Source organism: Loxodonta africana, chromosome 21 (genome assembly GCF_030014295.1).
Source record: "Loxodonta africana isolate mLoxAfr1 chromosome 21, mLoxAfr1.hap2, whole genome shotgun sequence".
NCBI classification, from domain to species: Eukaryota; Metazoa; Chordata; class Mammalia; order Proboscidea; family Elephantidae; genus Loxodonta; species Loxodonta africana.
The window spans coordinates 17963022-17987906 of record NC_087362.1 but is presented as its reverse complement, the minus strand read 5'-3'; the positions used below and the strand labels follow the sequence as shown (position 1 = coordinate 17987906).

At 43.6% G+C, this 24885-nt stretch overlaps 2 protein-coding genes across 12 annotated transcripts in view; one reads left to right on the top strand and one right to left on the bottom strand.

Annotated features, from left to right (window-relative positions):
- Positions 1-6453, top strand: part of CLCN3 (chloride voltage-gated channel 3) — a 109478-nt gene extending 103025 nt beyond the window's left edge. For 2 of the 9 annotated variants that reach the window (XM_003415806.4, XM_003415805.4), the window contains one exon: positions 3049-6453. In XM_003415806.4, the coding sequence (XP_003415854.1) occupies positions 3049-3139 (91 nt within the window). In that variant the 3' untranslated portion in view covers positions 3140-6453. Of the gene's footprint in view, positions 1-1265; positions 3007-3048 lie in introns of those variants that run through there. The other 7 variants (XM_023554979.2, XM_023554978.2, XM_003415807.4 and 4 more) reach the window with 6 other exon arrangements.
- Positions 6454-14460: 8007 nt separating this feature from the next.
- The window catches only part of LOC100665990 (histone PARylation factor 1), a 60357-nt gene continuing 49932 nt past the window's right edge, over positions 14461-24885 (bottom strand). Inside the window, exon 8 of one of the 3 annotated variants that reach the window (XM_003415845.3) lies at positions 14461-14719. In XM_003415845.3, coding sequence (XP_003415893.1) covers positions 14588-14719 — 132 coding nt within the window. In that variant the 3' untranslated portion in view covers positions 14461-14587. The remainder of the gene's footprint in view (positions 14720-24885) is intronic. The other 2 variants (XM_023554980.2, XM_023554981.2) reach the window with 2 other exon arrangements.

The window sequence follows — 24885 nt, the reverse complement described above, 5'->3', positions numbered from 1 at the left end:
TTTGCATTGCCTGATTCCAGCCGTAAATTCAAGTGATCTGGACGAGAACATCGACTGAATGCTGATTTTATGTAGTGCAGTATTTGAGTTTTTTGGAGGAGGAGGTTGCTCCCATGCCCTGAGATCTTTGCCGTTTATTGTTATTATTAAGGATCAGTACATTATTAAAAAGAAAAAGAAACCAAACCTTAGCAGAGACAGGCTGCCCCCCTCCCACTCCCACCATCTCAGGCAGCTGAACTGACACATCCACGAGAACAGACTACTCTGACTAAGTGCAGTCCCTTAGTGACGTTCTTCCAGAAGTCGGAATGTTCAGTTTGCCAGAGAAAGTTGGCTCAACCAGATCACCAAATGCCCAAGGACCCTGGAGGGCTTCTAGGATTTAAAGATTAAAGCTTTTTAAGGTTTTTTACTTTCAGTGTCTATATTTCCACATATTATAATTGAATTCATCGATGTCCATTATAAAATCAATAACCAGAATTTTGTTTTAGTAATTAAAAGCAATTTAATTAGTTTCAAGAATCCACTTTTTAAAAATTCATACCCATCACTTTGCTTGATGTTGTAATATTGTTAACAGAGAAATCATTGTTTTAAAAAAAGGCATAAAGCGAAAGTAATTTTGCCTCCTAATTATATAAAAAAAAATTTATTTTTTAAATTTTTATAGACATGTTTATTAGCTTATTTTAAGAAGTAGCAATCATTCTTGAAAATTAGAGAGTGTGTCTGTTGTGGCATTATTAGTGGGCATTGCCTTTACTTTTAATGCCTGTGACAGTGAAGTCCAAGTCTCTTCACAGGCAGTGACAGCTAAGCTTTCTCCTCCTGTCTTTTGAGTGCTGAGGTAGACCCAAATGCTGTCTCAGAAATTAGAAAAAATATTTTCCTCTAAGGAAAGAATACTGCAAATGAAACTCTAAATGTTAGACATCTATAGCTATGTATCACCGTTAAGTTTCTTTTGTACTTTTCTTTGTAGTCATCTTCATTATGAACTTTATATTTTAATTTTTAATGTAAAAAGGAAAACCACCCACCAATATTTAAGAGTCATATTGTATCACTCACTTTTGAAAGTCAGTAGAATTTATGCAAAAGGAACCCAGGATTTCAAATCTTTTTTTTTTTTCTTAAGTTCATTAAAAGCATTTTTATAGTTTGTTTAAATTTTTTTCTCTCATTCTTTATCACTATGATTGGAACCTCTTTTAATTTAATTTCTCACACAGTTATTAGCATGACATGATCTGTTTCAGGACTGTCTTGGGGATCATCACAAAGAAGAACATAGTAGAGCACCTCGAGCAACGAAAGCAGCACGTGGAGCCCTTGGTGATTAGCTGTGTCAGATCTCCTCATTAGACACCTTAGGGGTCAGGAAGCATGAAACATGTGAACTGTTCAGTGCTCCTTCCCAGAGACTGCTGAACAGACAGACAGACACATCCTACTATGCAGCCAGTTCCATCTGTGTCTGATAATATGTCTGTGAGATAAATTTAGATGATGTGTGAAACTCCATTCATAGAAAGTAAGCAGAATCACAATTCCGATATAAGAACTGTAAACAGCTTAGTAGTTGGATGAGTAAAGTATCATTGGACATTCATAAAGTGAACATGACAGATCTGTCTACCTTAGTGGGTCCACCTGTCTCAGAAGACACCCGACTGCTTACCAATGTCTGCCCCATCCCCCAAACCCTTTTTCTTTTTTGTTTCCTAATCTGTGGTAGCCTTGTGGTAAATCTAAGCTCATAAGTGATTTAAATGATTTTAGCAATGTTAGAATTGCTGATCAGTTAAAAAAAAAAAACCAGAAAACCCCACTGGATTTTTTAATGGTCACACTAACTAGAGCAAAATGTGTATATACTTGTGATCATAGCATTTGTTCTTTTTCTGCTATCCCTTGCATACCTTCAAAGTCGAGAATGTGTGTCCTGTCATTTCATTAGTGAATTGTACCTAGATTATATGTGTGCCCCTTTGTATGATGATTCTAGAAAGCTATAAGCAGCTTTTGGGGTCGAATGTGTTTTGTTTTCACTGGCGTTATGTCCTAGTGTTTTCACGACTAAAGGTCAATTTTGAATGAGCTTACATTATAACATACAAATTGTCTGGCTTTAGCAGTTACTGCCTGAAATTATTTTGCCGTGCAGTTGTCATCTATGTGCAACTTATCCCATTTTTTTAAGTACACAACTGATTGTGTATTCCCGTTGTATGCTAATATTTCACAAGTGTTTCATGCATCCTTTTTTAAAAACTACTAACCAGAACAATGTAGTAGCTGCTCATTCATTCTGCTTCCTGCTTCAGCTGTGATAATCTTTCAGGACTGCTTCTTGATCGTTCACCTGTCTTTTAATATAAGCATTAACAAATAGACTTTCATAAAAGCACTGTATCTTAATCTTCTTTGGCCAGGGTATGAAAATGAAAACACTGATGAATCTACTAGAAATTTGGATTGTTTTTTAGACTTATTCTTGGGTGTTCTGAAGTTTGGGATTGACGTTCTGTGTTAACCATTTTATATGCATTTTATCTCAAATGTATGTGCTTTCATGAAGATTCTACACATAACTGAGCAATCTTTAAGGTTTTTTATGATTAACTTTGGTTAAAAAATAAAAAGAGGAGTATTGAGGGATTTGGTCATCAGACATTTTGTTGCTTTTTTGTTGTGATGGGAAGGAATTCTCCTTCTCAAAGGAGATCAATATAATTTCCTGTTCATACATCCTCCCTTTTTTTGTTACTTTTTGTTGGCATACATTAAAATAGCTATACTTTAATGAGGCATGTAATCCTCATCTCAGTAGAATGGACACCATACTATTAGTGACCATAGTACTTTTTATATTACATGATGGTTGTTGATAATTATCTTTACCAGTAATTTTTTTAAAATACAAAATCCGGCTGCTTGCTTTGCTCTACTTCTGTCACAAAAAGGATTTAGCTGTAGATTTAGCTTCTCTTTTTCATTTCCCTTTTGTTTTAATAGCAGTCTTCTGTTTATCCCTTTCAGACGCCTCCTTGGCATTATAACAAAAAAAGATATCCTCCGTCATATGGCCCAGACGGCAAACCAAGACCCCGCTTCAATAATGTTCAACTGAACCTCACAGATGAGGAGAGAGAGGAAACGGAAGAGGAAGTTTGTTTGTTGAATAGCACAACTCTTTAGCCTGAGGGAGTCGTCTACTTTTTTTTCCTCCTAAAAAAAAAAAAAAAAGGAAATATAAAAGCTGGACTTTGAAAACATGGTTTGCAAACAGTGCTAGTGGAATGAAGGAGTTGTGTGGGGAGAGGAGAGAGAGAAGGAAAGGAGGAAGGAGGTATTTCCCTGCCTGACGGAGTGCAGCACACCAGCTCCTGTTCTGCACTGGATGACTCAGCTGAGGGTCTGCTGGATGGTGCAGGCTGAGCCTCCCTGGGGATGACATCGGAGTTCTCGAGCAACTAGCCTGGTACTCCACTATTGCAAAGACGTGTTATCAGTCCCTATTTCTGGAGGGATTACTTTGAATTGAGCCATCTATAAGACTGCAAGGTCTTGCTCTTTTTTTTTTTTTTTAATCAAAACTGTCCTGTTTAATTCATGAGTTGTTAGTTAACCATTATCTTTCTACATTCCAGAAGAGCTTTTATTTCTCTCTCCTGAGCTGTAACAAAGCCTCTTTAAACTGGTGTGCCCTTTGGAAGCAGTCCTTTCTCATATTGAGATGTACTGTGATTTTATTGAGGTTTCATCACAAGAAGGGAGTGTTTCTTGTGCCATTAACCGTGTAGCGTGTACCATCACTAAAAGCTCAGAACAGGCACATGCACCAACACAAAGGCTGGCCAGACAGGCCACGTCTTGTAGGAAGCATGAGTGAAATCTCTCAGCTTGTGTGCTGTGGTTCAAATCGATAATGAGACTTCACGTTTAAGGAGAAACAGAGCTTGCTTTCTTTTGTTTTTTTTTTCATCTCAAACTTTATGGATAATGTGAACTGGTCTTCTGCAGGTTTTCTATTTCTGAAACTTCTATGATAGACAAGTGCTGTTCAGCATGAGGAAACAAAGTGCTGCTGCTTTGACGGTAAAGAGAAGGAAGCGTTCTGTTAGCTGCATCTGGTATTACTTGCATGTTAAAACACTGGAATTTTTTTCTTGAAATTAGGTCAGTCTTTTTTCTTTCTTTCCTCAAGATATTTTACTGCTGACACTGAAGAAGAAATGTAATTCATAACTTGCACTAAATGTATATTTCTTTTCTTAAAAAATTTACCATTCTTATTTATATTTTTATGGATTAAAATTTATAAAATACAGATCAGTTAATATCTCACTTAAATAATTTTACCTTTTTAATGTGATTTTTATAGACTAATTCAGACATACAAACATGGAGATATGAACAAAGTTTACACTGGGAACAAGGGTTTAAAAAGAAGTGGTGGTTATTTCTCTATGATCCCGTGTGTACATACTCCTTTTCCTGATCTTTCACTGCCATCTCCTGGATTATTGCTTCTGATCTGTCCATTTTGACTCATTAACTGGAAACTTGAAACACTACAGATCACTTTTCAAATTACAACCGGAAGTTAAAATAGTGTTAACCTTTAAATAAAAACAAAAATAATAGAATCGCAAAGGTAGCAGTTAAAAATTTAGCCTAACTTTTGAATCTTTGGGTAGATGGAATCCATACTTCAAAGTGTTCTATGATGGTTTGAATACCCACAGTGCACATTTTTGCAAAATGAGTGGAAAACATACTGGAGTGTGTTTGGGATTTTTCTGTTTTGAAATGTGTCTTAATCATGGTCTTAATTCACTATCAGCAAAGGCAATATACTCAAAGGGACTGTCCTAAATATTCTGAGAGTATGCATCTTTGGTAGGAAAAGGAAGTTTTGCAGACATGTTTTCGGAAACACAGCAAGAAATTAACCATTTTTAATTTCTTGGAAGTTTTGGAAGTGATTCTTCACTTCCTCGTTCTTAATGTATCTCTGAGATCACATAACAACGTAAGATCGTGAAGATTTATAAGATCCTGAAGGTATATTAGAATGACAAAAGTTAAGCAAAACTTTAGGAATTTTTTGAAACTTTTTTAACTGCGCTATCTGCCTAAAATTAGTATCTTGTTGTAATTACACACTCCTTTGGCAGACGTCAGGTTTTCTTCATAGCCCTTTCAAAGTTCATTTTGGCTGTCCAGAGTCAGATATTTCTAAATGATAATTCTGTATACCTCCAACTTGTCTTCAGTGTATTTGCCGTGTGCTAGGCACTGCTAGGGCATGAACCCCTCAGCATGGCTACTGGATACCTTAATCTCTTGTCCTAAGTTACAAGCCTTCAAAGGAGAGACCAGTTTTCTTGCAGATAGCTTGGTACCTTAGACTCAACTTTACACACATTTTGTTTTCCATGTTTCCTTTTTTGACTTCAGGTCTTAACTTCCACTGCCCATCCTGCTTTAGAGACTGACATTTCAGGGTGGATATTAAAGCACTAATTTTCTTCTTTGGTGTAACACTTGCATTCCTGATGTATCTTACTGCTGGAATACAGGAAAAGTGCCGTATTTTTAATGCATTCAGTTTTCTTTGGTATTACTATCTGTTCCAGTTTTTGATACATTGAGGTATGTCTTCTTTTCAACCAAACGATGAAATAGTGGAGACGGTGAAATACATGTGCCTGGCTAATTGGCAAGTTAATTGACCAATGTAGAAAGTATAGCGCCTTATTTGAGTACCCTTTTTGAGAAGGTATGGTGAGAATGGGCAAGGGTGTCAGCATCTTCTCCTAATTGTTTTCAGTTTTGGTTCATGAAGAATGCCTAGTTTGTTAATCTGTGATATTGCCTAGAACTGTATCTATCTGTTTTTACTTATACTAGTGTAGTAAAGCCGCGTATCATGACAGTAAAATGATTACTGTGATGCGTTAATCAGACTCTATTAAAATCTATATGACGATGTGTGGTTTGGCCTTTAATTGTATCTGTAACAGTCCTCCCGCTTTTACTCCTGCCCTGCGCAGCATAGGCCAGTGTGCCTGGCACAAGCAGCCTTCTCTCAGGTTACGAAGCCATTCCTATGCTCTGCAAGCAGGGAGCAACAGGAGAGTGGCTGCCAGGGTGCACGCAGGACGTAGGTGCAGCCAGCAGTAATACATGGCCCCGGCTCATCAGTGAAAGCTGCAGGGTCTGCAGAAAGATGTAACTTCAGTTCCCTTTCAAAAACATTTTTTTCCAAAGAAAAATTGTGCTGTCTGCATGAAGAGAAAACAGATAAATGATTGACATGCTTTTTAATAAAAAAAATTAAACATTTGAAATTTACTAATAAAACTGCCTAAAAGGGGATGGTATTTGAATGGTTAAAAAAAAAAAAAAATTCAGTAGCCTTCTAAAATTAAACCTGTAGTGAGAAGGAAACCCTTTACTAAAAAACCCAGAGGAGATCTTTTTACCATTCATTTATTTGTTCATTCAATAAACACTTAGCACTTACTGTGTGCCAGTACTGTTCTATGTTCTCGACGCTTACATCCCAGTAGGGAAAGACAGACAAATACATAGTAGGTCAGATGGTGATAAATACCATGGATTCATTAATTCAGCAACTAAAAATTATTTGTCTATGCCACACAGTGTCCTAGGTGGACATGAATCAGGTGGAAATCTCTAATGGAGCTTTCTAGTAGAGAAACAGTGACGTGATGGGGAGAGGTGTGCTATTTTTATAGTGAATAATCAGGGAAAGCCTCAGGGACAAGGTGACGTTTGAGCGGAAACCTAAAGAAAATGAAGGAGTGGTCTGGTTGTCTGTAAGAGTAATGTTCCAAGCAGAGGAGATAAATATATGCAAAGGACCTGAGAGGGGATAGACCTGGTGGGTCACTGTGGCTGGAGAAAAGGGGAAGATGTCAGAGATGAGAGAAGAGAGGTTGAGGATGTAATAAATAGGAAACCAGTGAGGAAGAAAAGTGACATGATGTAATTTAATGTGATCTCCCCGACTTTTTGTTAGGGGATAGATTATAAGGGGACAGAGAAGACCACTTAGGATGCTCTTGGAATAATCCAGGTGAGATATGATAGAGGCTTGAACCTGGCTGAAACTGGTCGATTCTAGACGTATTTTGAAGGTAGGGTAGACAGGACTTACTAATGGATTGAATGTGGGGTATGATGAGAGGGGTCAAAGATGACACCAAGGTTTCTGGCCTAAGTATAATGGCCATTTACTGAGTTGGAGGAGACTTTAGGAATAGATTTGGGAGCGTGCACAGAATTCTGCTTTAAGACATTAAGTTTCAATTGTCTTTTAGACATCCAAATGGGGGTGTCAAGTAGGCAGCTGTATATTTGAAACTAGAATTCGGGAGAAACGTCTCGCTGGAAAGTTTAAATATGGGAGGCATCAACCTGAGACAGGACGAGATCACTAGGAGATGGCCGTAAGTGTGAACAGAGAAGAGGTACAAGGACTGATGAGCATTGCCGCATATTTAGGTTTAGATTTGAGGAGATGAGCCAGCAAGAGAGACTGATGGAGCAGCCAGTGAGGTCGGGTGGGGGTGGTGCCATTAAGAGAAGGGTAGTTCCCTCCCCTCCCCTAAGCCAAGTAATAGTTTCAGAGTGATGGGTTGTTAGGTGTTGCTGATATGTGACATTAGGACTGAAAATTGACCAATGTGGAGCTAACTGATCTTTGACCTGAGTAGGTTCAGTGAAATGGTCGTGCACAAAAGCTGCCTGAAGTGAGTTTCAGAGAAATTGGAAGGAGAGGAATTGAAGACAATTAATATAGACACTTCTTCCTATAAGTTTTTTAGAAAAGGAATATGGGTTCAAGGGCTTTTTTTAAAGATGCAGGATATTGTAGCTTTTTTGTTAATGATGAGAATGCTCAAGAGAGAAAATTGATGATCTTAAGAGAATGAGAGAGAGCACTATGTCCTTGAGTAGGCAAGAGAAGATGGGATCTAAGGCAACTGGTGGGACATTAAGCAGCGTTCATCAAAATGGAGAAAGGCATTTGGTACAATGGGTAGTTGGTACATGTGAAATTTTCCGGAAGTTACTTTGATTGCTTCTATTTTCTCAGTGAAATAAACTGAGGACAAGGGAGGAGGTATTTGAAGGTTTCAGACAGATGAGGGAGTAGGATCCATGGGCAGCAACATGGCCAACTTAAAGTTAAACAAGACTAGTCTCCACGGTTGTATTTTTTTCTCCAGCCACATGCTACTGAGCAGGTTCAAGAAAGGAATAGGCAGATTTTTTTTTTTTTTTTAATCAGGCTTAAGATTCTAACAGATGAGTACAACACAAAGAGAGAGGCAACGGAGCTGAGTAGGTAGAAGTGATTATAATGGAGACGGCATCTAAGGGCTGGGTGAAGAAGGAAGAATATCAAGTAGAAAAATACCAAAAAGATCAATGAGTTACAGGATATGGTGGGGCTGAAGAATTATTGGGTTGGGGTAGTAGATGAAGTATCATAGATGTGTGATGATATTTGGGCAATAGGATGCTTGAAATTAAGATTAGGGAAGATTAGCATTATTGGTCCTCACAAGGGCTAGGGGATGACTTGGGAGTTGAAGTGGAGTAGAGGTCTAGATCAGGGGTCAGCAGCCTTTTTCTGTAAACAGTAGATGTGAAATATTTTAGGCTTTGTGGGCTCTACAGCCTCTCCCACAACTACTGAACTTTTTGTTGTAGCCATATACAAAATGCAAATGAATGGGCGTGGCTGTGCTCCCATAAAACTTTATTTACAAAAACAGGCAAGGGCTAGATTTGGTCTGCAGCCTAGTTTGCTGACCCCTGGTCTAGACCAGTGGCGGAGAAGGGAGGAAGGAATTGAGAGCTCAGGGTACTGAAAGGATCCATCTACACAGATACTGAAATTAATAAGAATTGTAACAGGAGTAATTTATACAGAATGACATTAAGCCAGTGAGGTCAGGTCTTATGGCATTACCAAGAAGTAGGTTATACCTCCTGGACTAAGTTTTACAGCTTTCATTTTCCTTAGGGTATATCATTTTACATACACATTTGAAAGGTTATATAGAAAAGGTCAGTTATTGATCTTCAGGAGGTGAGCCTGGCTCAACTTGAGTTGGGCAATGGTTTTCTGTTAAATCCTAAATGGGCAGGTACTTCATTCATGAAAGAGCCTAGATGAAGTGGCCAAATCACAGGTAGACAAAGATACCTAGTAAACTAAGTTTACGTGGATTATGCAGTTAAGTGAAGAAAAAAAGTAATAAAGGAAGATTTGGTACCCTAACATAGGAGCCTGCTCTTTAATGAAAAATGCTCAGTAGTCAGGCATCCGGGAACATGTTACCAGCCCTCTGACATAACTGGTTGAGGGTTGAGACTGAAAATCTTTTGTTTTAAATGATGCTTCACAAGTCTTTTCTTCAGGAAGCCCCTATCCACAACTATGGTATGCAAATTATAACTGCCACATTCTTGGCATTGGTCTCCAATTTCTATCTTGCTCTGAAATACCCAGTTTTCCGAAGATAACACATTTGTGTTAGGATTGTATAAGGAAAGGATGAAAAACTGACCCTTTTTGTCCTCTTTCATTTGTTCTTTGAGAAAAAATCCTGTTGGAATCCATAATACTGATCACGAGAAGGCATATCTTACAAGCTGTACGTTTTGGGGCTGTTGGATCAACAAGTGGCAAAATTAAAGGAATCTAGTATTTCTAGCTAAGCAAATCTTTGTTTCAGTGAAAGATACTTGAGTTTCTTTGGACAGTCAATCTTTAACGGATGTAAGTATTAATACTGGGGACAGTATTTAAAGATATTTGATAAGTGATACCAATTAGAGTCTGAGGAAAAAAAGCACAAGAGTTTCTAAATTTTTAGATTATTTAAGACCAGTGTGATCTGGTCATTGTTCTTAATCAAAGGGTGGGTGAGCGAATTATTACGGTAATGTTTTTACATAAAACAATAGTTCAGATGAATGCAGGATCTGCAGCTACTTAGATAACTGAAACATGGCAGCTCCTTAAAACCTCTCATCTCCCCATCAGAACTGAAAGGAAAAGATCTTTTTCAATTTCGTTTTGGCTATTATACAAAAATAGCCTCCCTTGTGGAAAGCATCTTAACTTTCTACAAAGGCAGAATGGGCCAGAGGCAGCAAGGGAACACACACATCTAGGCTACAGCAGAGGGGATTAGTGATCCCAGAAGACGGTCTGTTGTCTGAGAAGTCAAGAACCCCTAATGCATGGCAGCTCATCAAAATAATTTCTCAACTCTTGCTAGTTTGTTTTCTCGGGCACTTAGTGAGGGGCAGGGGATACAGTAATTTTATTCAACAAATACTTGCGTGCACATTCAAAGTTCTGTGTTACTAAGGGGGAAATACATATACACATAAAATACATGCCCTTGAAAAGCTTACAGCCTAATTGTGGAGATGAAACAGCTACTCGTACTGAAACTCCTGTGTCAATAGTCTACTCGTACCTTATGTATATTAAAAAACAGTACCTCAAGTCTGGTTTAAAGAGACAACTGACAGAGTAAGAACTTTGGAAAACTACTGGTTATTCAGTTCTCTGAGTAAATAAAGTCAATCTTGTACAAAACGTGGAGGTTAAACCATGACTTGATGGCTTTTCTACCTGGAGCATGAAGGGGAAAAGCTTACAAGCTCTTTAGCACAAAGTTTGCTATTTCATGTGCCGTATCGTTTGCTTTCTGTTTTTAAGCTGAAGGACATCTTAATGGCCAGGTTTAAGGAGGACACAGAAATTTAGGAGAACAGTTATCTGCAGATTTGTACTAGAAACCCAATAAAACAATTTCCAAAGGAAAACTTTAAAGTCGAAAATAATGGTATATTGGCTAGTATACCGTAGTATGCTGCTGCCCTTAGGTGCTGTTGAGTTGGTTCCGACTCACAGCAACCCCACGTACAACAGAATGAAACACGGCCTGGCCCTGTGCCATCCTCACAATCGTTATGCTTGACCCCATTCTCACAGCCCCTGTGTCAATCCATCTCTTTGAAGGTCTTCCTCTTCTTTGGTGACCCTCTACTTTGCCAAGCATGACATCCTTCTCCAGGGACTGATCCTCCTGATAGCATACCCGAAGCATGTGAGACATAGTCTCGCCATCTTTGCTTCTAAGGAGCATACTGGCTGTACTTCTTCCAAGACAGATTGTTCATTCTTTTGGCATTCCATGGTATATTCAATATTCTTCGCCAAGACCATAATTCAAAGGTGTCAATACTTCTTCAGTCTTTTTTATTCATTGTCCAGCTCCTGCATTCATATGAGGCAATTGAAAACACCATGGCTTGGGTCAGGCACACCTTAGTCTTGAGGTGTACTCCATACTGAAGGCTGTGGTCTTTAATTTTCATCAGTAAGTGCTTCAAGTCCTCTTCACTTTGAGCAAGCAAGGTTGTGTCATCTGCATAACTCAGGTTGTTAATGAGTCTTCCTCCAATCCTGATGCCCCGTTCTTCATATAGTTCAACTTCTCAAATTATTTGCTCAGCATACAGATAGATTAAGTATGATAAAAGGATACAACCCTTATGCACACCTTTCCTGACTTTAAACCACACAGTATCCCCTTGTTCTGTCTGAACCACTGCCTCTGGATTTATATACAGGCTCCTCATGAGCACAATTAAGTGTTCTGGAATTCCCATTCTTTGCAGTGTTATCCATAACTTGTCATGATCCACACAGTCAAATGCCTTTGCATAGTCAATAAACACAGGTAAACATCTTTCTGGTATTCTCTACTTTCAGCCAAGATCCATCTGATATCAGCAATGACATCTTCATTCCACATCCTCTTCAAATCCAGCTTGAATTTCTGGCAGTTCCCTGTTGATGTACTGCTGCAGCCACTTTTGAATGATCTTCAGCAAAATTTTACTTGTGTGTGATATTAATGATATTGTTCGATAATTTCCCCATTTGGTTGGATCACCTTTCTTGGGAATAGGCATAAATATGGAACTCTTCCAGTCAGTTGGCCGGGTACCTGTCTTCCAAATTTCTTGGCATAGACGAGTAAGCATTTCAACGTTGCATGTGTTTGTTGAAACATCTCAATTGGTGTTCCGTCAACTACTGGAGCCTTGTCTTTTGCCAATGCCTTCAGTGCAGCTTGGATCTCTTCCTGATCATATGCTACAGAAATGGTTGAACGTCAACAGATTCCTTTTGGTATAGTGACTCTCTGTATTCCTCCTTCTTTTGATGCTTCCTGTGTCATTTAATATTTTCCCTGTAGAATCCTTCAGTATTGCAACTCGAGGCTTGAATTTTTTCTTCAGTTCAGCTTGAGAAATGCTGAGCACGTTCTTCCCTTTTGGTTTTCTAACTCCAGGTCTTTGCACATGTCATAATAATACTTCGTATTCTCGAGCCATCCTCTGAAATCCTCTGTTCAGCTCATTTACTTCATAGTTTCTTCCGTTTGTTTTAGGTGTTCGATATTCCAGAACAACTTTCAGAGTCTCTTCTGACATCCGTTTAGGTCTTTTCTTTCTTTCCTGTTTTTTAATGTCCTCTTGCTTTCTTCATGTATGATGTCCTTGATGTCATTCCACAACTCATCTGGTCTTTGGTCATTAGTGTTCAATGAGTCAAATCTGTTCTTGAGATGGTCTCTAATTTCAGGTGGGATATACTCAAGGTCACACTTTGGCTTTTGTGGACTTAATTTTCTTCAGCTTCGACTTGAACTTGCACATAAGCGATTGATGGTCTGTTCCGCAGTCAGCCCCTGGCCCTGTTCTGACAATATTGAGCTTTTCCATTGTCTTTTTCCGCAGATGTAGTCAATTTGATTCCTGTGTATTCCATCTGGCAAGGTCCACATGTATAGTTGCTGTTTATATTGTTGAAAAGCGGTATTTGCAATGAAGTCATTGGTCTTGTAAAATCCTATCATGCAATCTCCAGCATCGTTTCTATCACCAAGGCCATATTTTCCAACTACCCATCTTCTTTGTTTTCAACTTTACTTTTATATTCCAATCACCAGTAATTATCAATGCATCCTGATTGCATGTTCAATCAATTTCAGACTGCACAAGCTGGTAAAAATCTTCAATTCCTTTATCTTTGGCCTTGGTGTTTGGTGCATAAATTTGAGTAATAGTCGTATTAACTGGTCTTCCTTGTAAAAAAAAAAACCCTCTCAATGACAGCGTTATACTTCAGGATAGCTCTTGAAATGTTCTTCTTGACAATGAATGCAACACCATTCCTCTTCAAGTTGTCATTCCTGGCATAGTACACCATATGATTGTCCGATTCAAAATGGACAATACCAGTCCATTTCAGCTCACTAATGCCTAGGATATTGATGTTTATGCGTTCCATTTCATTTTTGATGATTTCCAAATTTTCCTAGATTCACACTTCATACATTCCATGTTCCAATTATTAATAGATGTTTGCAGCTGTTTCTTCTCATTTTGAGTTGTGCCACATGAAGGTCCTAAAAGCTTGACTCCATCCACGTCATTAAGGTTGATTGTACTTTGAGGAGATGGCTCTTTTCCAGTCTTTATGAGTGCCTTCCAACCTGAGGGGCTCATCTTCCAGCACTATATCTGACAGTGTTCTGCTGCTATTCATAAGGTTTTCACTGGCTAAGTTTTTCAGAAGTAGACTGCCGGGTCCTTCTTCCTAGTCTGTCTTAGGCTGGAAGTTCAGCTGAATCCTGTCCACCATGGGTGACCCTGCTGGTATTTGAATACCAGTGACATAGCTTCCAGCATCACAGCAACATGCAGGCTACCACAGTGTGAAACTGACAGAGGTGTGGGTTAGTATGCTAATAGTATTAGTATCTATAATATTAGTATGCTCATAGTGTATTAATAATATATCAATACTAATACTGTATTGATATACTACTATACTGTGGGGATTAGTAAATAAAGACTGAGTCAAAGGAGAAAGTTGTGTAAAGAATATATCTACTGGAATAACTGGATTGCTGGAAGAGTGCATATGAATCACCTGAAGATACTGCTAAATGCAGTTTGGGTAGGTCTGGGGTGGGGCTCTCTGGGAGACTGTTAGATACAGTGTCATGAATTCATGAATTTCCTTCCAGATGGACTCACCCTGTGCCCCACTCCCCTGTAAACCGAGTCCTTAAAGCTGCCACTACTACAAACTCAAGGCTCAGAGGGAAGAAACAGTTAGTTGTCCAAACATTAAATACTAAAACAGGACTCCCGGGAGGAGGGCAGTCTAGTTATCCACGGGCAGTAGGCAGCAGCTTCATCTGACACGGCTTCCATTGTCTTCCAAAATGAGACTAGGGTCTCACCATTTGGATGATTGGACAGTCATTTATTTGCACATGGGGGAAAAAAAAAAAAAAAAAAAAACCCACAGGCCAAAACATAAAACTTTTTAGCCAATGTTTCCATCAATTTATTTTCTGTATTCCTTAAAAACAAAGTCACACAAATTCACTATTAATGTTTTAAAATATACACCAAACAAAGCCAACTCTACTCATGCTTCAAGTTGGTCTATGTTCTCTTTACTTCTGTTTGCCAGATGATCTTCAATAATTTCTGCAAACAGATTCCTCTTCAACAGATTATATGCAAGAGGTAAAAGCTGGCCAGCAACTTTATGAAAATACTGAAAGATAAAAGAACGTTACATTAAGCAGATAATACAATAGATGACCAGTAAGTAGCAGAAAATACCTCAACACGACACTTATTTAACAAAGCTGACTCCTAAAATCCAATTATTAGTTTATTTTCTCCTAAAATTGGAGCCCTGCTGGTGCAGTGGTTAAGAGCTACGGTGAGTTATGGCTACTAACCAAAAGGTCAGCCGTTCAAATCCACCAGCTGCTCTTTGGAAACCCTATGGGGCAGTTTTATTCTTCCTATAGGGTCGCTATGAGTCCAAATTGACTCCTAAATAAAATCTCTTCAGCTCCTCTCTCGATTAGGAACAGTGAATTTTGGGACAGTCATGTGACATTCTGTCCAAGAGGCAGTCCTGTAGCTGTAAAAGACTACTGGCATTTCTTGAAGAAAACAAAGTTAGATTTTAAGCTTCCCTTAGGTATGATTTATCAATTTTTTCCCCCTAAACTATGCCCTCAAATGCCTTTTCTTTCACTTCGTTATCCCCACCAGTCAAGATTTTAAGCATTACTTTCCTTAGTGGATACTGTAAGAATGCTGAATGTAAGTTCTCAAGTCACACTCGCTCACCTTTATTCCCACACTCCGTCTCTCTCCACATAATCCCTATCCCTGTTAAGAGCCACTGCCTTAGGTTTATCAAGCAATTCAGACTGCTTTTACATATATACCAGTTGAAAAACTGGCAATATGGTATTTTGTTGATAATAATAAACATTTATTTAGTACTTAACTATGTGGCAAGCACTTTGCTAAACCTTCTTCTTCATATAGTCTCATTTAATTCTCACATCAAGTCTGCTACTCAGCTGGTTCACACTGTCTGCTCTGTATATTTAGAGCAGAGTCCTTTCTGGCAGGTCAAGCATCTATCCTGACAGTTCAATGGCTGTCATAACTGGCTCTTAAGTACTTATTTTTACTGACGACCACCACATATAAGATAGGCAGAGAAAGTATATGGTTAGAGCAAGGTTCTCAAATTGTTGTCCCCAGACCAGTGGTATCAACCTCACCTGGGAATTTGTTAGAAATGCAAATTCTCAGGGGGTGGGGCACAGCAGTCTACGTTTTAGCAAGCCCGCTGAAGTTAGAGAGCCGCTGCTTTAGTCTTGCTCCTCAAAGTGGTCTGCAGGGCAGCAGCATAACCATCACAGGAAGTGTGTTAGAAGGGCAGAGTCCCAGGCCTCACCCCAGCCTACCGGAAGTCTGCATTTTACCAATATCCCCAGGCAGTTCATATGCACTTTAAAATTTGGGAATTACTGGTTTAAACACTGACTCTGGAACCAGACTGGCTGTGTGTGAACTGGAGCAAGATGCTTTATGTATCTCCTCGGTTAAGTTGCAGGTGAATTGAGAAGTAAATCGTGTGTGGGCGTGTGCACAAGCGAGGATTATTTTACAAGTAAACAGACAGAAAGCTGTTGGAAAAACTGCCCTATCTCACACAGCTAATAAGTAGGGAAGCTGTGATCTAAACATGAAGCATTGTAACTCTAGAGGCTTTCGGCCACTGCGCCTTAACACCTCTTTGTGATCTAAACACGAAGCGCTGTAACTCCAGAGGCTTTCGGCCACTGCGCCTTAACACCTCTTTGTGATCTAAACACGAAGCGCTGTAACTCCAGAGGCTTTCGGCCACTGCGCCTTAACACCTCTTTGTGATCTAAACACGAAGCGCTGTAACTCTAGAGGCTTTCGGCCACTGCGCCTTAACACCTCTTTGTGATCTAAACACGAAGCGCTCTAACTCCAGAGGCTTTCGGCCACTGCGCCTTAACACCTCTTTGTGATCTAAACACGCAGCGCTGTAACTCCAGAGGCTTTCGGCCACTGCGCCTTAACACCTCTTTGTGATCTAAACACGAAGTGCTGTAACTCTAGAGGCTTTCGGCCACTGCGCCTTAACACCTCTTTGTGATCTAAACACGAAGCGCTGTAACTCTAGAGGCTTTCGGCCACTGCGCCTTAACACCTCTTTGTGATCTAAACACGAAGCGCTGTAACTCCAGAGGCTTTCGGCCACTGCGCCTTAACACCTCTTTGTGATCTAAACACGAAGCGCTGTAACTCCAGAGGCTTTCGGCCACTGCGCCTTAACACCTCTTTGTGATCTAAACACGAAGCGCTGTAACTCCAGAGGCTTTCGGCCACTGCGCCTTAACACCTCTTTGTGATCTAAACACGAAGCGCTGTAACTCCAGAGGCTTTCGGCCACTGCGCCTTAACACCTCTTTGTGATCTAAACACGGAAGCGCTGTAACTCTAGAGGCTTTCGGCCACTGCGCCTTAACACCTCTTTGTGATCTAAACACGAAGCGCTGTAACTCCAGAGGCTTTCGGCCACTGCGCCTTAACACCCCTTTGTGATCTAAACACGAAGCGCTCTAACTCCAGAGGCTTTCGGCCACTGCGCCTTAACACCCCTTTGTGATCTAAACACGAAGCGCTCTAACTCCAGAGGCTTTCGGCCACTGCGCCTTAACACCCCGTTGTGATCTAAACACGAAGCGCTCTAACTCCAGAGGCTTTCGGCCACTGCGCCTTAACACCCCTTTGTGATCTAAACACGAAGCGCTGTAACTCCAGAGGCTTTCGGCCACTGCGCCTTAACACCCCTTTGCGATCTAAACACGAAGCGCTGTAACTCCAGAGGCTTTCGGCCACTGCGCCTTAACACCTCTTTGCGATCTAAACACGAAGCGCTGTAACTCCAGAGGCTTTCGGCCACTGCGCCTTAACACCTCTTTGTGATCTAAACACGAAGCGCTGTAACTCCAGAGGCTTTCGGCCACTGCGCCTTAACACCTCTTTGCGATCTAAACACGAAGCGCTGTAACTCCAGAGGCTTTCGGCCACTGCACCTTAACACCTCTTTGCGATCCAAACACGAAGGGCTCTAACTCCAGAGGCTTTCGGCCACTGCGCCTTAACACCTCTTTGCGATCTAAACACGAAGCGCTGTAACTCCAGAGGCTTTCGGCCACTGCGCCTTAACACCTCTTTGCGATCTAAACACGAAGCGCTGTAACTCCAGAGGCTTTCGGCCAATGCGCCTTAACACCTCTTTGTGATCTAAACACGAAGTGCTGTAACTCCAGAGGCTTTCGGCCACTGCGCCTTAACACCCCTTTGTGATCTAAACACGAAGCGCTCTAACTCCAGAGGCTTTCGGCCACTGCACCTTAACACCCCTTTGTGATCTAAACACGAAGCGCTCTAACTCCAGAGGCTTTCGGCCACTGCGCCTTAACACCTCTTTGTGATCTAAACACGAAGCGCTCTAACTCCAGAGGCTTTCGGCCACTGCGCCTTAACACCTCTTTGTGATCTAAACACGAAGCGCTCTAACTCCAGAGGCTTTCGGCCACTGCGCCTTAACACCCCTTTGTGATCTAAACACGAAGCGCTCTAACTCCAGAGGCTTTCGGCCACTGCGCCTTAACACCCCTTTGTGATCTAAACACGAAGCGCTCTAACTCCAGAGGCTTTCGGCCACTGCGCCTTAACACCCCTTTGTGATCTAAACACGAAGCGCTCTAACTCCAGAGGCTTTCGGCCACTGCGCCTTAACACCCCTTTGTGATCTAAACACGAAGCGCTCTAACTCCAGAGGCTTTCGGCCACTGCGCCTTAACACCCCTTTGTGATCTAAACGCGAAGCGCTCTAACTCCAGAGGCTTTCGGCCACTGCGCCTTAACACCCCTTTGTGATCTAAACGCGAAGCGCTCTAACTCCAGAGGCTTTCGGCCACTGCGCCTTAACACCCCTTTTTGATCTAAACACGAAGCGCTCTAACTCCAGAGGCTTTCGGCCACTGCGCCTTAACACCCCTTTGTGATCTAAACACGAAGCGCTGTAACTCCAGAGGCTTTCGGCCACTGCGCCTTAACACCTCTTTGCGATCTAAACACGAAGCGCTGTAACTCCAGAGGCTTTCGGCCACTGCGCCTTAACACCCCTTTGTGATCTAAACACGAAGCGCTGTAACTCCAGAGGCTTTCGGCCACTGCGCCTTAACACCTCTTTGTGATCTAAACACGAAGCGCTCTAACTCCAGAGGCTTTCGGCCACTGCGCCTTAACACCTCTTTGTGATCTAAACACGAAGCGCTCTAACTCCAGAGGCTTTCGGCCACTGCGCCTTAACACCCCTTTGTGATCTAAACACGAAGCGCTGTAACTCCAGAGGCTTTCGGCCACTGCGCCTTAACACCCCTTTGTGATCTAAACACGAAGCGCTCTAACTCCAGAGGCTTTCGGCCACTGCGCCTTAACACCTCTTTGTGATCTAAACACGAAGCGCTCTAACTCCAGAGGCTTTCGGCCACTGCGCCTTAACACCTCTTTGTGATCTAAACACGAAGCGCTCTAACTCCAGAGGCTTTCGGCCACTGCGCCTTAACACCTCTTTGTGATCTAAACACGAAGCGCTGTAACTCCAGAGGCTTTCGGCCACTGCGCCTTAACACCCCTTTGTGATCTAAACACGAAGCGCTCTAACTCCAGAGGCTTTCGGCCACTGCGCCTTAACACCTCTTTGTGATCTAAACACGAAGCGCTCTAACTCCAGAGGCTTTCGGCCACTGCGCCTTAACACCCCTTTGTGATCTAAACACGAAGCGCTCTAACTCCAGAGGCTTTCGGACACTGCGCCTTAACACCCCTTTGTGATCTAAACACGAAGCGCTCTAACTCCAGAGGCTTTCGGACACTGCGCCTTAACACCCCTTTGTGATCTAAACACGAAGCGCTCTAACTCCAGAGGCTTTCGGCCACTGCGCCTTAACACCCCTTTGTGATCTAAACACGAAGCGCTCTAACTCCAGAGGCTTTCGGCCACTGCGCCTTAACACCCCTTTGTGATCTAAACACGAAGCGCTCTAACTCCAGAGGCTTTCGGCCACTGCGCCTTAACACCCCTTTGTGATCTAAACACGAAGCGCTCTAACTCCAGAGGCTTTCGGCCACTGCGCCTTAACACCCCTTTGTGATCTAAACACGAAGCGCTGTAACTCCAGAGGCTTTCGGCCACTGCGCCTTAACACCTCTTTGCGATCTAAACACGAAGCGCTGTAACTCCAGAGGCTTTCGGCCACTGCGCCTTAACACCTCTTTGTGATCTAAACACGAAGCGCTGTAACTCCAGAGGCTTTCGGCCACTGCGCCTTAACACCTCTTTGTGATCTAAACACGAAGCGCTGTAACTCCAGAGGCTTTCGGCCACTGCGCCTTAACACCTCTTTGTGATCTAAACACGAAGCGCTGTAACTCCAGAGGCTTTCGGCCACTGCGCCTTAACACCTCTTTGCGATCTAAACACGAAGCGCTCTAACTCCAGAGGCTTTCGGCCACTGCGCCTTAACACCTCTTTGCGATCTAAACACGAAGCGCTCTAACTCCAGAGGCTTTCGGCCACTGCGCCTTAACACCTCTTTGCGATCTAAACACGAAGCGCTGTAACTCCAGAGGCTTTCGGCCAATGCGCCTTAACACCTCTTTGTGATCTAAACACGAAGCGCTGTAACTCCAGAGGCTTTCGGCCACTGCGCCTTAACACCTCTTTGTGATCTAAACACGAAGGGCTGTAACTCCAGAGGCTTTCGGCCACTGCGCCTTAACACCTCTTTGCGATCTAAACACGAAGCGCTGTAACTCCAGAGGCTTTCGGCCACTGCGCCTTAACACCTCTTTGTGATCTAAACACGAAGCGCTGTAACTCCAGAGGCTTTCGGCCACTGCGCCTTAACACCCCTTTGTGATCTAAACACGAAGCGCTCTAACTCCAGAGGCTTTCGGCCACTGTGCCTTAACACCCCTTTGTGATCTAAACACGAAGCGCTCTAACTCCAGAGGCTTTCGGCCACTGCGCCTTAACACCCCTTTGTGATCTAAACACGAAGCGCTCTAACTCCAGAGGCTTTCGGCCACTGCGCCTTAACACCCCTTTGTGATCTAAACACGAAGCGCTCTAACTCCAGAGGCTTTCGGCCACTGCGCCTTAACACCTCTTTGTGATCTAAACACGAAGCGCTCTAACTCCAGAGGCTTTCGGCCACTGCGCCTTAACACCCCTTTGTGATCTAAACACGAAGCGCTCTAACTCCAGAGGCTTTCGGCCACTGCGCCTTAACACCTCTTTGTGATCTGAACACGAAGCGCTCTAACTCCAGAGGCTTTCGGCCACTGCGCCTTAACACCTCTTTGTGATCTAAACACGAAGCGCTCTAACTCCAGAGGCTTTCGGCCACTGCGCCTTAACACCTCTTTGTGATCTAAACACGAAGCGCTCTAACTCCAGAGGCTTTCGGCCACTGCGCCTTAACACCTCTTTGTGATCTAAACACGAAGCGCTGTAACTCCAGAGGCTTTCGGCCACTGCGCCTTAACACCCCTTTGTGATCTAAACACGAAGCGCTGTAACTCCAGAGGCTTTCGGCCACTGCGCCTTAACACCCCTTTGTGATCTAAACACGAAGCGCTGTAACTCCAGAGGCTTTCGGCCACTGCGCCTTAACACCTCTTTGTGATCTAAACACGAAGCGCTGTAACTCCAGAGGCTTTCGGCCACTGCGCCTTAACACCCCTTTGTGATCTAAACACGAAGCGCTGTAACTCCAGAGGCTTTCGGCCACTGCGCCTTAACACCTCTTTGTGATCTAAACACGAAGCGCTGTAACTCCAGAGGCTTTCGGCCACTGCGCCTTAACACCTCTTTGTGATCTAAACACGAAGCGCTGTAACTCCAGAGGCTTTCGGCCACTGCGCCTTAACACCTCTTTGTGATCTAAACACGAAGCGCTGTAACTCCAGAGGCTTTCGGCCACTGCGCCTTAATACCCCTTTGTGATCTAAACACGAAGCGCTCTAACTCCAGAGGCTTTCGGCCACTGCGCCTTAACACCCCTTTGTGATCTAAACACGAAGCGCTCTAACTCCAGAGGCTTTCGGCCACTGCACCTTAACACCTCTTTGTGATCTAAACACGAAGCGCTCTAACTCCAGAGGCTTTCGGCCACTGCGCCTTAACACCTCTTTGTGATCTAAACACGAAGCGCTCTAACTCCAGAGGCTTTCGGCCACTGCGCCTTAACACCTCTTTGTGATCTAAACACGAAGCGCTCTAACTCCAGAGGCTTTCGGCCACTGCGCCTTAACACCCCTTTGTGATCTAAACACGAAGTGCTCTAACTCCAGAGGCTTTCGGCCACTGCACCTTAACACCCCTTTGTGATCTAAACACGAAGCGCTCTAACTCCAGAGGCTTTCGGCCACTGCGCCTTAACACCCCTTTGTGATCTAAACACGAAGCGCTCTAACTCCAGAGGCTTTCGGCCACTGCGCCTTAACACCCCTTTGTGATCTAAACACGAAGCGCTCTAACTCCAGAGGCTTTCGGCCACTGCGCCTTAACACCCCTTTGTGATCTAAACACGAAGCGCTCTAACTCCAGAGGCTTTCGGCCACTGCGCCTTAACACCCCTTTGTGATCTAAACACGAAGCGCTGTAACTCCAGAGGCTTTCGGCCACTGCGCCTTAACACCCCTTTGTGATCTAAACACGAAGCGCTCTAACTCCAGAGGCTTTCGGCCACTGCGCCTTAACACCCCTTTGTGATCTAAACACGAAGCGCTCTAACTCCAGAGGCTTTCGGCCACTGCGCCTTAACACCCCTTTGTGATCTAAACACGAAGCGCTCTAACTCCAGAGGCTTTCGGCCACTGCGCCTTAACACCCCTTTGTGATCTAAACACGAAGCGCTCTAACTCCAGAGGCTTTCGGACACTGCGCCTTAACACCCCTTTGTGATCTAAACACGAAGCGCTCTAACTCCAGAGGCTTTCGGCCACTGCGCCTTAACACCTCTTTGTGATCTAAACACGAAGCGCTCTAACTCCAGAGGCTTTCGGCCACTGCGCCTTAACACCTCTTTGTGATCTAAACACGAAGCGCTCTAACTCCAGAGGCTTTCGGCCACTGCGCCTTAACACCCCTTTGTGATCTAAACACGAAGCGCTCTAACTCCAGAGGCTTTCGGCCACTGCGCCTTAACACCCCTTTGTGATCTAAACACGAAGCGCTCTAACTCCAGAGGCTTTCGGACACTGCGCCTTAACAGCCCTTTGTGATCTAAACACGAAGCGCTCTAACTCCAGAGGCTTTCGGCCACTGCGCCTTAACACCCCTTTGTGATCTAAACACGAAGCGCTCTAACTCCAGAGGCTTTCGGCCACTGCGCCTTAACACCCCTTTGTGATCTAAACACGAAGCGCTCTAACTCCAGAGGCTTTCGGCCACCGCGCCTTAACACCCCTTTGTGATCTAAACACGAAGCGCTCTAACTCCAGAGGCTTTCGGCCACTGCGCCTTAACACCCCTTTGTGATCTAAACACGAAGCGCTGTAACTCCAGAGGCTTTCGGCCACTGCGCCTTAACACCTCTTTGCGATCTAAACACGAAGCGCTGTAACTCCAGAGGCTTTCGGCCACTGCGCCTTAACACCTCTTTGCGATCTAAACACGAAGCGCTGTAACTCCAGAGGCTTTCGGCCACTGCGCCTTAACACCTCTTTGTGATCTAAACACGAAGCGCTGTAACTCCAGAGGCTTTCGGCCACTGCGCCTTAACACCTATTTGCGATCTAAACACGAAGCTCTGTAACTCCAGAGGCTTTCGGCCACTGCACCTTAACACCCCTTTGTGATCTAAACACGAAGCGCTGTAACTCCAGAGGCTTTCGGCCACTGCGCCTTAACACCCCTTTGTGATCTAAGCACGAAGCGCTCTAACTCCAGAGGCTTTCGGACACTGCGCCTTAACACCCCTTTGTGATCTAAACACGAAGCGCTCTAACTCCAGAGGCTTTCGGCCACTGCGCCTTAACACCCCTTTGTGATCTAAACACGAAGCGCTCTAACTCCAGAGGCTTTCGGCCACTGCGCCTTAACACCCCTTTGTGATCTAAACACGAAGCGCTCTAACTCCAGAGGCTTTCGGCCACTGCGCCTTAACACCCCTTTGTGATCTAAACACGAAGCGCTCTAACTCCAGAGGCTTTCGGCCACTGCGCCTTAACACCCCTTTGTGATCTAAACACGAAGCGCTCTAACTCCAGAGGCTTTCGGCCACTGCGCCTTAACACCCCTTTGTGATCTAAACACGAAGCGCTCTAACTCCAGAGGCTTTCGGCCACTGCGCCTTAACACCCCTTTGTGATCTAAACACGAAGCGCTGTAACTCCAGAGGCTTTCGGCCACTGCGCCTTAACACCCCTTTGTGATCTAAACACGAAGCGCTCTAACTCCAGAGGCTTTCGGCCACTGCGCCTTAACACCCCTTTGTGATCTAAACACGAAGCGCTCTAACTCCAGAGGCTTTCGGCCACTGCGCCTTAACACCCCTTTGTGATCTAAACACGAAGCGCTCTAACTCCAGAGGCTTTCGGCCACTGCGCCTTAACACCCCTTTGTGATCTAAACACGAAGCGCTCTAACTCCAGAGGCTTTCGGCCACTGCGCCTTAACACCCCTTTGTGATCTAAACACGAAGCGCTCTAACTCCAGAGGCTTTCGGCCACTGCGCCTTAACACCCCTTTGTGATCTAAACACGAAGCGCTCTAACTCCAGAGGCTTTCGGCCACTGCGCCTTAACACCCCTTTGTGATCTAAACACGAAGCGCTCTAACTCCAGAGGCTTTCGGCCACTGCGCCTTAACACCCCTTTGTGATCTAAACACGAAGCGCTCTAACTCCAGAGGCTTTCGGCCACTGCGCCTTAACACCCCTTTGTGATCTAAACACGAAGCGCTCTAACTCCAGAGGCTTTCGGCCACTGCGCCTTAACACCCCTTTGTGATCTAAACACGAAGCGCTCTAACTCCAGAGGCTTTCGGCCACTGCGCCTTAACACCCCTTTGTGATCTAAACACGAAGCGCTCTAACTCCAGAGGCTTTCGGCCACTGCGCCTTAACACCCCTTTGTGATCTAAACACGAAGCGCTCTAACTCCAGAGGCTTTCGGCCACTGCGCCTTAACACCCCTTTGTGATCTAAACACGAAGCGCTCTAACTCCAGAGGCTTTCGGACACTGCGCCTTAACACCCCTTTGTGATCTAAACACGAAGCGCTCTAACTCCAGAG